A 16342-nucleotide genomic window follows, 5' to 3' on the forward strand; every position below is an offset into this window, starting at 1 on the left:
GCCATTCGTAACCGAAAACTAACGCAGTAAATCAACGTCACCATTAATAACCAATCAGAAATGTCATAAGAGAAATAAGTAATTATCATATTTTTGATTAATAAATTGCTTAATTTCTCTTCCTGCCGCTAAATAGACCAAAGTCAGTAATATACAGGAAAGGGTAATTATGAGTAATTGTTAGATATAATTACCTGGTCTTCGGTTTGCAAAATGAAATAAGAGTGCGGCAAAGAGTTGTCAGATCATATATCTAATTTTCAATAGGCGCTTCTCTTTTCTCCGCTTATGCAAAAGAATAGCCGTTCTTTTCTTCTCCTAAAGATCAATGCACTTTCTCTCCACTTTTTCACAACTCCTCGGCAATAGGTGCGAATCCTGTTCCGCTTTATGAACGCGTAACTCGTGCCACCGACGCAAATTTATGTTCCAGTCTACCAAGTGCCTTTACGTATTTATAACTCGCAAGATTACAAAGATGCCTCTTCAATTATTTCGATTAAAAATCTAGTAAACCACGAAATTTTAATACATTTTCAAAGATTAAACAATGTATTTATTCGTATTATCATTTTAAGAAGTACATTTTAAAAAGTTTTAAGTAAATTCTTTAAAAACTTAAATTTATTTTTAAATTCATAAAACTTTCGACATTTACTAGATTTAACAGAAATTACGTAAATTAGAAAACCGAAGCATTGGACGGAGAAAAATGGAAAAGATTAGAGGCGATCTTCGTCCAGCGGTGGATTGACAATGGTCGACGACGACGATAATATAATGCAAATTAAAAAACTCATCGACGGCATTTAACTTCCGATAGATGCTACGTCGTCAATGGCTTTTACATTTTATTTATTGTCCTTTCGAAAAATAAAATTAAACTTTTAAAAAGTTTTATCACTAAGATTTTTATAAAAGTATTTAAAATTATTACGTATAATTTTCTGCAGTAAATTACCTGGTAGAATTGGTTAAAGAACCGCGTGTCGAAAGTAGTAAATGATAAAATTTTGTCGAATTTTCTAAAATAATATAAATATTTTGTTATAATTTGAAAATACGACACCCCGATCTTACGACCGCCGAGATTTCTATATTACCAATACATTTAAGTGGCATATTTGTCCGTTATTTGCGCGACACTATATTGGAGAACGAAAGCTTAAAGCTATAACGGAATGGCTCGTCTTACGACGGTTTTCCAAAAATCCGAAATTAGACGTAAAAGCGGTTATCTATTGCGGAAAAAATATTTAAAAAAATACCAAAATTTATCCGTTATCTATAATTTTACGGTGTTATATAATTACAATATTTCCAGAAATGTAAACTCGACGTAAAATACTAATCCGGTACGAAATCGGATGGTTGGCTTAACGACGGTTTCCGACAACGGATTGGGATCTAACGAGTAAATACTATAACGAAACACAACGAAATATAATTTGAACCAGTTAAAAGTTTTGAAAAATATAAAATAGAAAAAAGTTCAAAACATTTTGTAAATTTTTAAACCGCATTTTGTATTATACCAAAGCATTATTTAAAATAATATGATTTTACATGCAGAATTGGAACAGATATTTACCAAATGAAATTCTACAACAATTCGAATTTTCTGTTTTTAAAAGTAACAAAATTTTACCAGACAGCGGGATTATATCGATAAATAAAACTAACGGTCGAATTATATTAAAGAAAATTAAAAAATATTAATTAATAATAAAAATTCAATTCAATTTTCAAAATGGCGTCTCGGACCGAAGGCCGACGGTTTTAAATGTATCGACAATCAAATTGATAAATTATCATTTTAATATTAATGCTGTAATAAAAATTATTAAACCTTCTATAGATGCAGCTCTTTTATTAAATTTAATGCCATTGTATAGACTACTATAAAGAAGCCGGAGGAGAAATAAATAAGGCATATTCGAACTGATAAATAATATTCAATAAATATTTATGGAATAGGCTGGTTTGGCCACCGCCGGTTTCAAAATTCTCTATCTCACGACCCGTAAAATTTCGCCATTACCCACGTAAAATTTCTTATTTCCGCGTATTATCGTATCGTTACAACTACTTCCGGGAACCGTCTCGATATAATTACTCGAAATATAACGACTCGTTTTACGACCAATCCACGAAAAAACAATTAATTCGTAAAAACCAGCCAAAATATATTCCGAGACCTTTTAAATCAAAGATATAAAAAGTAAAGAAATAATTTTTACACGAAAGAAGCAAAATAGGATACTTACAGAGAAGACGACGGCTGGCTTTGCCACGGGCGCCTACCACCGTATCGAAAAAAACACATACCGGAATTATATTTCGAGAGCTTCCGAATTTAAAAATGTATTAAAAGAAATAAAATAATCTTGTACCAACGATAAAGATTTATTTCGAACTAACAATAATATAATTAACACGGTGACAATACCGATTGAAAAATTCGTCACAATATAAATATATTTTTGTTTTTCCCAGCCAAGTTGGCGTATAATAACTGCAGGCGTTAACAACTCATAAAACATTAGATAACGCGTTATTAATGTATCCTTAGATATGTATGTGACAGCGTAAGGAAGGATAAGGTCATTTGTATGCGGAGAACGTCTGCACAATTATATTGGAAAGAATTAATAGAACCTAATGAACACTAAGCAGAATACATGACAGACTTTATCGTGAAAAAAAGAAAAAAAAAGACGGTTTGATAACATTGAAGCGGACAGCTAACATCTAGAGATGATGAATCTACGAGAAACAGCGATTTATCTTCCAAATTTCCAGAAATAATCCAAGAAAAAAGAGAAAAAATTTATATTTTGAAAAATTCAAATTGACAATGTTTCTCGTAAATTATACATTGTTACGTATACTACCAGTTATATTATTTATATACGTATATTTAAATTATTAATCGCGGATAAAACTTTTAATAGTTCGAATTTAAGCGCGTTTGGGAAGGAAAAAACAACGACCAAGTAATTACGTTTTCTGGCGACAGATGACAGCACTAGTAAACGGCAGTTATATTTGTCCGTTTTTTTCTTTTTAAATTTAAATCTTAATTTTGCCAAACGATTAAATAATAAGATAATTTTAAATACTCTTAAAATGATGAATAGTTATTTTATTAAAATATTATACGTATTAAAACTGCTTTCGTCGGATAATCGACATTATAAAAATTCTTATATTTTATAATTAATTAAAAATGTTATATAAAAATATAAAATAATTGTATTATAAAAATAAAATTTGTAAAAAATTGTTTAAATATATTTTTGCTAATTTACTCAACAGATAGCGCTCGATGATACTTTCCATATAGGCTATAATACTTTTAAACTATAATCGAGACAAAGATTTGTCCCTCTTTATTACGATTGCATTTATATTTATAGAACTAATTTGAAAACAACGTTTCAAAATTATCGTTTAAAAAAACCATTGTCAATTTTTTGTCGCCATCTGTTATTCGCCACAAAAACTATCTAACGATAGCTGGTGAATTATATTAAATATCAAAGAATACTTTACGCTAAAGGTTGATCGAATTTACCTTAATAAAAATTATATTTTTCTCGAAATAAAATTCACCGTTTGAAAATCTCCCTTTAAAAAATTAACGGAAAATCGACTCTTTTTTCCATGGAANGGCGAGACAAAGAAAAATAAAATTTGAAGCTTTTTCTTCAAAATTAACGCATTTCTTTCGTTTTTTTTCAGTTTTAAGTATTTTTTATATATTTTTTATGCTTAATTACATCATAATTAATTACAGGTGGGCGTTAAGGGGTTAAGTAGCCAAGACGTAGCCAAATATTGTAGCGCCACATCACTAGCGGACATTTGAAATTTGCCGACTAGAACGGTCGGTTAACCGATGTGACGGTTAATCGGGGATCGGATAATCGATGCTCTACTGTAGTATATTTATATACTTTTGTATGTACACGTGTTTTCATTTGTATATAAGTATTTGTCAAAATTTGAATCACTACCGTACGTTCTAACACTTTAAATTCGAAATTCGTAGAGACAATCAGACCCAAAGTTCGACTACTATAAAATATTCTTATAAGATTTTTTCGTTTTTTAGCTTTTTTCGCCGCGCGATCACAATCGTTCCCTTTTGTCCCGAAACCATCGTGGATTCATCAATGGCGCGTTACCCTAGGGGCAAAAGAGCCCCGGACCCTTACCAACGGAGCCTCTAAACTAACCTTATTTAAGAAAATATTTTCCCACAAAAAGTTCCCCGAAGAAATAGTCCGAAGTCGATGTTATACGGAAGACCCTACAATTCAAATTCGTCCTACGAAATGGGTCCCACCGAGTTATAACCAGCCACCGGGTTCTATCGGGCCAGCAACGGAAGTGGCCGAATGGAACGGGAAAGAGCCAGACATATCTGGAACCGAGTGCCGACGAAAAATCTCCGAAAGTGGTTGGAGCGGATTAGATTTCGAGCCCACCCCGGGCGTTAAGCCGATCTTTAACTCCTCGACCGTTCTGCCAGATTCTTAAATTACAGAATAATTTACTGTATTATATACGTTTTCCAAAAAAGTATTTGAAATACTAAACAGCTACGTTAAAATTATTTTTTAAAAGGGTAAACAACAAAAAAACATTTTTACGCGTAATTTTCAATTACATACACTTTCAAAGTACAATTTAATCATCGACGATTACTTTACTATACAATACGCCAATATCTCCCATAGATTACGCCGTTAATCGCACCAGTAACGTTTAAGAGAGGGGGCCGGCCCAAAACGACTAGTTTCAACGAGAGACGGCGAACGACAATCCGATCCTTACTGCCCATAATTCTGTAAAAATTATATTAATATAAAATGAAGATATTTTTATAATTTAATTATATTAAATGACATGGAGCAATGCGGAGTTCGATATCGACCGACTCGATGTATCGCGCGGCACATAGCTTTTTCCCGGTAGGCACCAACGCGGTCACGCCTACGGGGAATTCGGCCAGGCCCCCGATGGCTGCGGCCCAACGAGCAGAAACCGCCCGCGTCCCGGCGCTTGACGAGGAACGCCCGGGCCAATTCCAACCCGGATTCTTCGGGGCTTTTAAATATATCGGGCGCATTAATGGCGATAAATTTGGAAAAATTGGGTGTCGGAAAGCGCGGCACAGATGGGGTGACAGGTAGAAGTCGAACCGGACGTTTCGGTGGCGGCCAATTTATCGTAGGTCGAGTGGTCGAAAGAACCGATTAGTCGCGGTCGACTCGTAATCGTTAGTTTGCCACACGTCGACTTATCGGAACAAAGTAATCGCAATTTCCAAATCAGATTAATAACCTTCATTAACCTCGGCAAGATAATTGAAAATAAATCAACGAACACCTTTTAGGATGCTGGGATTGGCTTTTATTTAGCGGATTAACAAGCGAAACGCCACGTTACCATCTAAACCGGTCTGGGAAATATTAATGGCAAAATTTGCCGCGCCCTATAATCGAACAAAACCTTGTTATCGAATAGGTAAAACCTGCTGGGGTTTTTCGAATTAAATTGAAAAGTTTGGACGAACGGTCGAGTCGTTTCTCCGTAAATATATTACAAATTTTGCAGCCGACAGATTACATTAATTTCTCGCAGACAACGCGATTTAATGTAACCCACCGGAATACGAAGTGTAGCGAATTGACGACGACGAATTGTCCGGGACTAATCGATCCTTTAATCAATCGACGCCCGACGTATGGACGACGGACAAAAACCGGTCCGTGCCAATTTATCGCGGTTTGCCTTTCTCGGATAAGAAGTGGCCCGTCTATTCGTCGTTGGAAAGCGTATAATTGGACAGACAGGCCGAATACACCTACTCCGTCGTTATAAAGTGACGTGGCAAAAATCTCACAAATAAATCTTTGATTCGAAACGACGGAATTCCCATAAATGCCAATTGTGGTAACGCCATTAGAGTCTTTGGTAAAGTTCACCCGGCGACAATCTGGAATGGAAGGCGGCCGAATATATAAACGAAAGAGGCGAGAAACATCCTAACCGTCGGCGAATAAAATCCAACGAAATGTGATATCAATAGATTTTCGATAAGTGAACCAATTTCTTGCGGAATCGCACCCGTAATAAATGGACGTTTATCGAGTGGAAACTCGTTGTAATAATCATACAGCCAGCTTTTCTCTTCGCAAAGCCAGAAAAATTTTCATCGTCTTCCGAATTGTCACAAGTTTTTTTACATCTCGGATATTTTGGCTGTAGATTGCGTGTACGGGAATGGCAGCGTCGTACGCCCGGAGAAAAACAAAATGTCGCCGCTACAAAGAAATTCGTAATAGATTTAGGTCAGAAACGAGACTATTGTTGGACACTCCGAAGCCACGAAGAGGAAAACTAACCGCGGCAAAGGCGTTAGAAGATTTTTTTAAAAATGCCGATTTGGCTCGTAATATAACGGAGGTCGATTAGTCGTTAGTTCGGCCATTTCGCGCGCTTCGACCTATGGGTACGAGATAAATATATACCTGCCTTTAAAGAGTATTGTGACCGGACTGCAAATTTGTATTTCTCCGTATAATTGTTATCCGACGCCAGTTACTCTCCACAAGATACTTATACGCTGTCCAGAAGTAATTGGCTTTCAATCGGACGGACGTCCGAAGAAGCGCGATAAGGAATTCCGGAAGCAGCGTCTACAACATGCGAGAAAACAATAGCGATTCTCTTTGTAGTCAGGCTACAGTACCGATAGTATGTAATGCGTAAAATTACCTTTCTTTTATGTTTTAAGACTTAATCTAATTATTATAAATATATTTTGATTATAATTAAATTGGTTCCATTGTTAAATAATTTTGTCCCTAAAAATTAAATAAATATACTTTATTTATTTATTTTTTAACTCTTTCCGCCCTGTGGGCACTAAGAGGGCCTCTTTTTGCCAGCCCATTATGGGTTCGGCCAGGCCCACAATGGGGCTGCCGGATGGTGAGGAGCGGGGCCCGACATATCCGAACGGACCATCCCCCGAAAAAAATCTGGGGATTTTTCGACCCGTTCGGATTCGAACCCGGGCCCCCAGAGCGGTAGGCTGCCACCTTGGCCGCTCTACATCATATACTGCGAGCTGTGTAGAAAAATCGTTGTAAAACGTTTTAATTGGCACAAATTTGAGCTTTTGTAACTTATATTTTGGCCACTGCTTTACGGAAAATCTCGAAATTTTGCACGCTACCTAAGAAAACAATTAACTTTCCATCCAGATATTCGAAATTACTTTAGACGTTTGAGGGTGGAGAAAGCCACTCCGATTCCCGTATATCTTCGTATAGTCGGGGAGTCGCTTCCGTAACTCTTGACGATGACGCGATACCCGGTGGATTGGAAAATATTCGGACTGGGAATTAAAAAGTTTCGAGGAATTCGAGCGATACAGTTCGATTTAACGCGTTACGCTAGACGACTGGAAAAGAAAATGACTCGGATTATTTGGGTTCCACCGTAATAGTTTTCGGATATTAGAAATTCGAGAGGTGTTTAATTTAAATGCGAGCAGTTATTGACCAATACTTTTTACTTTACCGGTGGAAATAGCGACGACAGTTTGAGGAACTAATTCTCATTACTGTACAGGCTGATCTATCGTTTACGTTCTTTGAGGTTTCACGCATCGTTCGGAGGAAACACTTAAGTGATTTGCTAATCGTCGATACCCATCCCGGAAGGTACAGATTGGAAAGCTTCGATTTTATAGCATAAAATTTGTAAATACTACAACTTCGATTTAAGTGTACATTTGCCAATTGTTTGCACCGGGTTGCTGCGTATGGCCAAAAGATTTCACCCAGAGAAATCGCAATTCTAAACGCAATTATTGTCGCCATTTGGCCGACGACGCGAAATAACCCAGAAGTTTCGGCCATTGGTTCGTACTTTCCGCAGAAGACGGGCCACCGATTTCGCCAACGAACGTGAACTTTCGGCCAATCTAAAGCTTAGTTCACACTGAGCGCGATTCGCTGACGAAAGCGAAAAACAGAGCGAATAACTACATTACACCGCAAAAAGTAACAGAATGGAACACTGGAAATGTTTCGACCGAAATTCGTCGGGTGGGATTGTTCAAACACCTTTCATATCAATAATTTGAATCGTGGAACTTTTCTCTAATTACAGTAGACTCCCCTATAACACGGATTCAAATAGTTAGGATTCCTATATCACGGCGAAAAAATTGCGACAGTATTCGTACAAGCACGCTAAAAAAACTCCTATAATTCGGTAAAACGTCATCGCCGACTCGTGTCGCGACAGGATTGGGCGAATCTAGACCAATAGCGGATATTGTACAAACCGTTGAGTTTAAACGAGTAGCGGACCTACCAAAAACCATTTATTATTTAACGTCGATAAAAACTTTATTTATATTAATAATGTCTCCAAAGTTCAGTGAATTTTTCGCAAAAAAAAAAATAATTTATCGGGAAGCACGCGAGCGCCATTCGATGACAAGCTCCACGACGAAAACAAGCTTAAGCAATGGCGTAGTCGAACGGTGCACGCTCGGTAAGTAATCCTACAATTTTTTGTTTATAGCATAGTTTATATGGATTATTCCCAAAAAATTATACGTATTTTGGAAATGTTGAGTCGAATTAGTCTAGAATCGATTAATTTTATGGAAGAAACCTTTCAAACAGCCATAGTCCCTAAACTGCATACTTGCTGGGCTGTGATTGGCTCATGTATTCAAGGACTCGAAAAACATCAATTTCATAAAGAACGGAACGTATCTACCGTTTTATAGGGGTCTACTGTATTGAATATATTTTACCTCTGCCCGGCACTAACGCACCCTTCTCTTACAAATAAGTTATGGACGAGCGAAAAAACACAGTTGCGAGTCGCAGTTATTAAAGCAATGGTAATTAATTACCGAAGTATATTTTAAAAATCTTGCCAAGAATTTCATTCTTATTTGAAACCAACACCAAATATACTCAACAAATTTGTTCTTCAGAAAAATATAAGACCACATAAATGATTTATTTTCACGTGTTCAACCTGTTCTATTCATTAAAGGTACAGTACATGAATACTCATCAAATACTTCTGTATCTTAGTTACAATTAGTAAATCCCTTTTCAATCAGTAGCCTATATTCGCGTCGACGCGTAGCCTATATTCGCGTTTTGGGCAATGGACTTTGTTCTTCAAATTTTTCTAATTCTTCAAAGAACAAAGTCCATTGCCCAAACATTCTTTGGTTATTTTATAGAACTGGATACCTGTAGTTTTCATATATTCTTTGTCGACGCCGCTGCAGCCGCTTTCTTGCAATTTTGCCATTAAATTACAAACGGATTGGGGAAGAAATAGAATATTTCGTTTCCAGGCCAAATTGTCTTTAAGTCTATTTATTTCCTTCGTGACTTCAATTACGGAAATACTCTGATCCTCGATCTTTGCTTGATGGAACGTTGCCGACTGTGCACGCATAAAAAAAGTCATAATTCAGAGTTAGAGATTTCAAAGTTCTCGATGTTTGGACATTTGTCGATACTCAAAGTAATTTATTAATGGCTTGTACAGTTTCAAAACTCCTTCGATAGCAGGCATAAGCGCTAGTCACCTAGTTTTACTGTAGCCTATTAGGCCAGATGGCCGAGGTGACAGCCTACCGCTCTGGGGGACCCGGGATCAAATCCGGACGGGTCGAAAAATCCCCAGGAACTTTTTGGAAGGTGATCCGTCCGGATATGTCGACCCCCGTCCCTCACCACCCGGCCGCCCCTTGGTGGTCCTGGCCGAACCCATAATGGGCTGGCTAATAGAGGCCATCTTAGTGCCCACAGAGCGGAAAGAGTTAAAAAATAAATAAATAAAGTATATTTATTTAATTTTTAGGGACAAAATTATTTAACAATGGAACCCGTAGTTCGAAGCATCAGTTCGTATAGTAACCTAGTTGCGTGGGCCGAGGCGATCTTTTAATTCACCTATTACTATTGGAGCCAACACATTTACAACAATAGCTTTTGTTTTCGTACGAACATATCTAAATTTCTGTTCAAAAAACGTTTAAATTAACTTAGAAGCGCAATCGTTTGGGGGGACAACTGTGGTTCTCTGGTTCCGCACGATAAGACCAGGCGCTTTCCGTGGCAGCAACTTCCAGATCTTTCGAAAACGGATGGGAATTTTTGTTTTCAGATCTTAAATGTCGGTTACTATCGCCGGTACCTCCGTAGCCTAAGCTAAATTCTGTACGACAGATTTCGCATCTGACGTCCACTGAGTACTTTGCTTTATAAACAGGTAGTTAGTTTGTAAGTTAAGATTAAAAATGCACTGGCGTTTAGGCATTGTTAAAACGAAGAATGACGTACGAGAAATTTAAATTGATTACAATCGATAAAAAACAATAATCAATGGTTAAGAAAGATGCGCCAGCGGTCTAGGCGTACTCGCGACCCAGGAGCCAGCGAATTACCGGGCTTCCGACCGACTCTCATGTGTGAGACGTGACGTATTGCCGAGCCGTCATGCCGCGATACGTCGGATAATTTTTTGATTTTTTCGAAATTGTTACCGTGGATTGTTCTCATTCTGAAAACGGGACATTTCGTCCTCCCGGAGACAACGAGAAAAGTTACCTAAAAACGGGATGGTCCCGTTAGTAATACCGCTGCTACGGCAATTCACTGACAGAATTAGAAACGTTACAGCCTCTCGCTTCTCGGACCGCGTTAATATTACGCATGATCAAAACGGTGCGTAATATTAAATACCGTACGGTGGCGGGCTGAAGCTACGGCCCTCGAACATACGTCATCGATAAATCATAGAAATGGGCTTACTTTAAATATACATGGAATTTCGCATAACGAGCAAAACAAATTGTAAAAAGGACTCGCTTAACGAGTGACGTTTCGCATAACGAGTGACAAGGAGAGGGAAGTCCCGGATTGCGCGCACGCTCCATCAGTCTGCGTTTAGCACTCGTTCCGCTAGCATCTTAGGGTCGAGTCATAAACTCCGTAACGTAACCGTATCCGTATTCGTAAATATTCGCTACACCGGATATCTATAGCAATAGTTATAACACATAGGCCTACTGCTCGATTGCTCTGCCTTTGAGACCGGGCGTAGATAAGGTGTTTGACAGAGATTCTGGGCCAGAGGCCCAATCTTTATAATGCATTGGATGTTTTAAAGGTCACTAATTTGTACAAAGAGATTTAACTATTTATTTATTTCTCACTTTTTTGTGTGTTGTTTGTTTGTTCTTATTATGTATACAGTATATACTCATTGTTGATTATTTGTTATTTTTAGTGTTGTAACGAATAGTATATTCGGCCTCAGGCCGAATACCGAATATTCGGCTTGACTAACGCACGTACGAAAATTGGCGCGCAAACCGCATTATGGCAACGATCCTGCTCTCTATTGGCCCTCTGTCACTACGCTTCGCCAATCGCGTTAATTCTTGGCAGTTGTAGCCAACAGACAAGTATCATGGAAGTATGTGATAAATGATGATATCAAATGACCTACACTTGTAAATTACGGAAAAAGAACAGAGAAGGACCGCGAAGTGAAAATGTGAAAATAAATATGAAATTGAGTTGATAACATAATCGAACAAGTCGAGGCAGCTTATTGGCACGAAGTTCGCGCCCGTCAATGCCAAACAATTGTTGTCATAGACTTCCGAAAGCTAAATGCTTGTAATGAAAGTCACTTAGCGTGCACGGGCGAAAGCCTGGGGCCATTCGGGCTATCAAGCTGTCTCGAATCTGTGAAATCATAACTGTGACTTATATCGACGTCCTATCTGTCTCTTTTCTCCGTTATCACCAGGCTGAGTCACGTAATTGTAAAATGGGAACTCTACGACGGAAAAGTGACGAATCGAAAGTATCGTGAGCGCGTATTATGATGTATGCACAGGCATACATGGATTAGAGCGATAGAGGTAAGAGAAAGGGAAAAGCAAAGACGAGCGCTTAAAAAGAAGGATAGGCAGGGTCAGACCCTCAGATGTGCGACGATTCTCGAACGAATAGGTGTGTACGTGTGATTCTCGAACGAGTAGGTGTGTATCTTTGTAATTATAAATTGTGAATACATGTGACTAATATTATTTTTTTATATATTCTGTGCATGTTACAAGTTATAAATAAATATAAACAAACAACACTAACTCGATAACATTAAATCTAAATACCAAAACGATTAATTTACTGTGTTTTTGTTATTTATTACTCCTGTTTTTAGGTATTCGGTATTCGGCCGAATACTGAAAAATAGGCCGAATACCGAATAGTAACCGAATATTCGTTACATCAGTTGTTATTTTATATAATATATATATATTGAGTTGGGCAAACTAATCATTTGACGTGGCGCAACTTGCCCTTTATGGCCCTAGCGCCAAAAAACCACAACCAACCAACCAACCTATAAAATACCGTAAGGCCGTTTCCTTATCCTTTAAGGAACAAACTTTTTTTACGGCTTACGAAACAGTCCATCGTGAGAATGAGCAAAATCATCGGCTGCTGTTGTCAGATCTAACGCTATATTTATTCATTTTATCATTTTTCTACTGTTTTATGACCAAAAAATTCTTATCTTAAAATTTTATATTGTTCAGAAGTAGCATTGCCAGTCAAAAGATACGTTTCAACCAATTTGTTGCTTTTGGCACAACTTCCGATTGTATAGCGAATTTAGCGCATGCGCATTTCGTCAATTCGCCGTATCCCTACCGTAAGTTCGGTCGATCCAAGCCTTTCTTACCGAATACGGTTACGTTACGGAGTTTATAACTCTACCCTTAGTGTCGGTTGTGATCACACATTTTTCCAAACTTGTGTTCAAACATATTACATATAAACATCAACAACCATTATATAACAAACACGCCAAACAATATGCAAATTCTTGGGCTATGTAAAGGCTATAATTAAATACAGTAGAGCGTCGTTTATCCGAAGGAATTCCAGTTGACAAATTTAATTTTTCGCTAGTGCTGTGGCGCTGTAATCTTTGGCTATGTCTTCGGCTACTCAAATATTTTACGTTTTTGATACTAAATTAACTTCTGAAGTATAATTTTTTTATTGTTTTTATATTTTTCAATGTATTTATTTTGTTTGTAAAACATAAAGAAATCATTTTTAACANTGCTGTGGCGCTGTAATCTTTGGCTATGTCTTCGGCTACTCAAATATTTTACGTTTTTGATACTAAATTAACTTCTGAAGTATAATTTTTTTATTGTTTTTATATTTTTCAATGTATTTATTTTGTTTGTAAAACATAAAGAAATCATTTTTAACGATACAATAGTCTTCGTTAGGCTTAACATTGACGAAAATTCTACGTGAAGCGACACGCAACGGAGAAAAATTTTAACACGGGATAAATTAATATATTTTTTCGTACATAATTGGTTATCCGAACAACCCCAGTCCCCAATTGATTCGGATAAACGACGCTCTACTGTACAATATAATTTTCTTTGAATACACGTTATACATAAAATATTTGACTATTTTTTCGGCGTGAAACGCATTATCGTATTTTACATTCATTTATATGGGAAAAATGTTTCGCATTACGAATAACATTCTGGAATGCTCGTTAAGCGAGGTTCCACTGTACATGGAACAGTCATCCACCGGAAGTACTAACGACGCCTAGCCAGTAAAGTAGGAACGTTAAAAAGAGCGACTGTTTGACTGTCCACGCTATTCAAATAACTATATTTTGCCGAATTTGCTCGTTTACGAAATTACAGATGATACAGTGGCGTGCCGTGACATTTGATGACAGGGAAGCTGTGTTTCTGTAAGAAGCCGACTTCCTGGGGCAGTCAGTCAGTGATGGTCTAGGGTCCATTCGTATTCGTTTGTTCCGTAAGATTTCACTATATGTATTTTCAATTAATAGATTTAATAGATTCCCTATGCCCTCTAAATGCCAATTCTTGCTTCGATAACATCTACTAATTTAAATACAATACAGTAGAGCGTCGATTATCCAAAAGTCAATTATCCGAAAGAATTCCAGTCGGCAAATTTAAATTTTCGCCAGTGCAGTACAAGAAGAACCCGTATAGATATAAACTGTCTGCATTTAAGACACTTATCAAGAGGGCCATCTTGTACTGCACCAATGTGCAAGACCGTGACAAGGAAATGGATAGAATACAAAAGGTAGCAAGGAGTTTAGGATACAAAACGTCCACAATCAGAGGCCTTATCAGAAGTTATGGGAAACAAAAAACTACAACACATAACAACACAACTGCATTCAACAAGTTCACATACAATGAACAAACAAGTAGTGGATGAGCTAGGAAAATACAAAAACACAAAGATAATTTACAAACGAGCACCCAACATATATAGATTATTAAGGAACGATAAGGACAAAATAAAAATGGAAGAGCAAGCGGGGGTGTACACTATCCCATATGAAAACCAACAAATAGGAGTCGATAAAGAATGTGTAGGGGTGACCAGAAGAAACCTTGCAGTGCGTGTAAAAGAGCACAAATACAGTGTTAAAAAGGACTTAATAGCACGATATTGGCAAGCATGGTGCAGGCGGACGGAGCAATAGTTAAGTGGGATGAAGCGAAGATCATAAGAACGGTGCACTCACCGTCTATAGCGATGGAAATGGAAAAAATAGAGATATACAAAAGTAAAATGAGGAACCAATGTTTAAATGAAAAGGATGGAAATACAAAATAGAAAAATGTATGCATTTCAATAACCCATAAAATAGGAACTGGATATTATAAGAAGTTATTATATTATGATTTAGACGCATGTAAAAATATGTTATGTAATTTTTGTAGCATGTATAGGGACATATTTTATGTTATTTTATTTATTTATTTTACTTTATTTCTTTAGTTTATTTATTTTGTTTATTTATGTAATATACAAAAAGTTGTTAATTTATTTCAAAAATTCAAATCAAAGTAAAATTCGAATGAATGGTTCCATTTTGGAACGATAACGGAAAACCTGAGGATAGCCTATCCAAATAAGCTGAAAACGTTTGAATAAAGAGAAAAAAAACTCGGCAAGTAGAATTCAGGTGTGTTCATATAGGCTATTATAATTAACATTGCTGAGAAGGAGAGAGATAATAAATAAATAAATAATAATTTGTAACTACCCGCGCATTGACAATTGTTTTGTATCAGAAAAATTAGTATTTCGTACATTACATATCATTTCTAAATTAATAATACATACCTCTTGGAAATTTTTACTTTGAGTTAATAATAATAATAGTCTGTATGGAATTAAGCGTCTAACTTTCGTTTTGGATGCAAGAACCTGGGAACACCACAAGTGACTTATTCTAAAATTTTATATTGAAAAACATGTAAAAATTGTATAACAAATTTGAAAATAAAATATATTTTATGTATATTTTAAAAATAATTTACAAATTAGTTTCTTTTGTATTCATAATATTCCAATATTGTCTTAAACGTTTTAACCACTCTTTCCAGTATACATGGCACAGAGCGGATGGCATGTAGTGAACGTCGGCGGGATCTCCATTTTCATAGGCAATTATTAGAGCGGCCGAATCTACCTGAAAATATAAAATCAAACAAATAAACCATATGAAAAGGAATGGGAACTGATTCAGTTATTTTTTGAAAATTACCTTTAAATCGTGCGCCGTATCGAAATTGATGGCACCCACATAGGCTGCTAATTGTAAAGGATTGTCGTAGGTGCTGGAAAAAGTTCGTTTATGCCTTTTTGATGTTTTCCAGTCGATAATAACCAGATGATCTCTAAATTAACAATAAAAATCACTTTAATATTTCAAAAAGATTTCTTTCAAACAAAATATAGCTCTTATTCACAGTATAATTGTTAGCTTCCAAAAAGAATAATTTGAATTAATCGGAAGATTACTTCTTACAAATTGCATTTACAAGGTCTGTTCAAAAAGTATCGGACCTTTGGTCGGCAAAAATAAATTTATTGACTTTAAGAAACAAAACCCTAATCCCCTTCAAAGTAGTCTCCTTGGTAATGTATACACTTCTCCCAGCGCTCCTGCCATTGCTGGAAACACTGCTGGAACGCATCTTTTGGAATGGCCATCAGCCGGTCCGTCGCATTCTGCACGATGTCTTCTCTCGACTAAATTCGGGTTTCTTTTAGCGGCATTTTCAGCTTGGGAAATAGCCAAAGGTCCCACGGAGCCATGTGGGGAGAGTACGGAGCATGACGAACCACAGGAGTATTGTGTTTGGCGACGAAAGCCCGAA

General features: G+C 36.8%; 1 protein-coding gene across 2 annotated transcripts in view; it reads right to left on the reverse strand.

Moving 5' to 3' along the window:
- Positions 1-667: 667 nt before the first annotated feature.
- The window catches only part of LOC111626189 (mitochondrial genome maintenance exonuclease 1-like), a 45659-nt gene continuing 29984 nt past the window's right edge, over positions 668-16342 (reverse strand). Inside the window, exons 4-8 of one of the 2 annotated variants that reach the window (XM_023369507.1) lie at positions 15727-15859; positions 15500-15651; positions 15303-15411; positions 962-1025; positions 668-863 (exon numbers count right to left, since the gene is read on the reverse strand). In XM_023369507.1, the coding sequence (XP_023225275.1) occupies positions 975-1025; positions 15303-15411; positions 15500-15651; positions 15727-15859 (445 nt within the window). In that variant the 3' untranslated portion in view covers positions 668-863; positions 962-974. The remainder of the gene's footprint in view (positions 864-961; positions 1026-15302; positions 15412-15499; positions 15652-15726; positions 15860-16342) is intronic. The other variant, XM_023369502.1, reaches the window with a different exon arrangement.

Source organism: Centruroides sculpturatus, unplaced genomic scaffold, assembly GCF_000671375.1.
Source record: "Centruroides sculpturatus isolate CEXI.00-Female unplaced genomic scaffold, Cexi_2.0 scaffold22, whole genome shotgun sequence".
Taxonomy (NCBI): Eukaryota; Metazoa; Arthropoda; class Arachnida; order Scorpiones; family Buthidae; genus Centruroides; species Centruroides sculpturatus.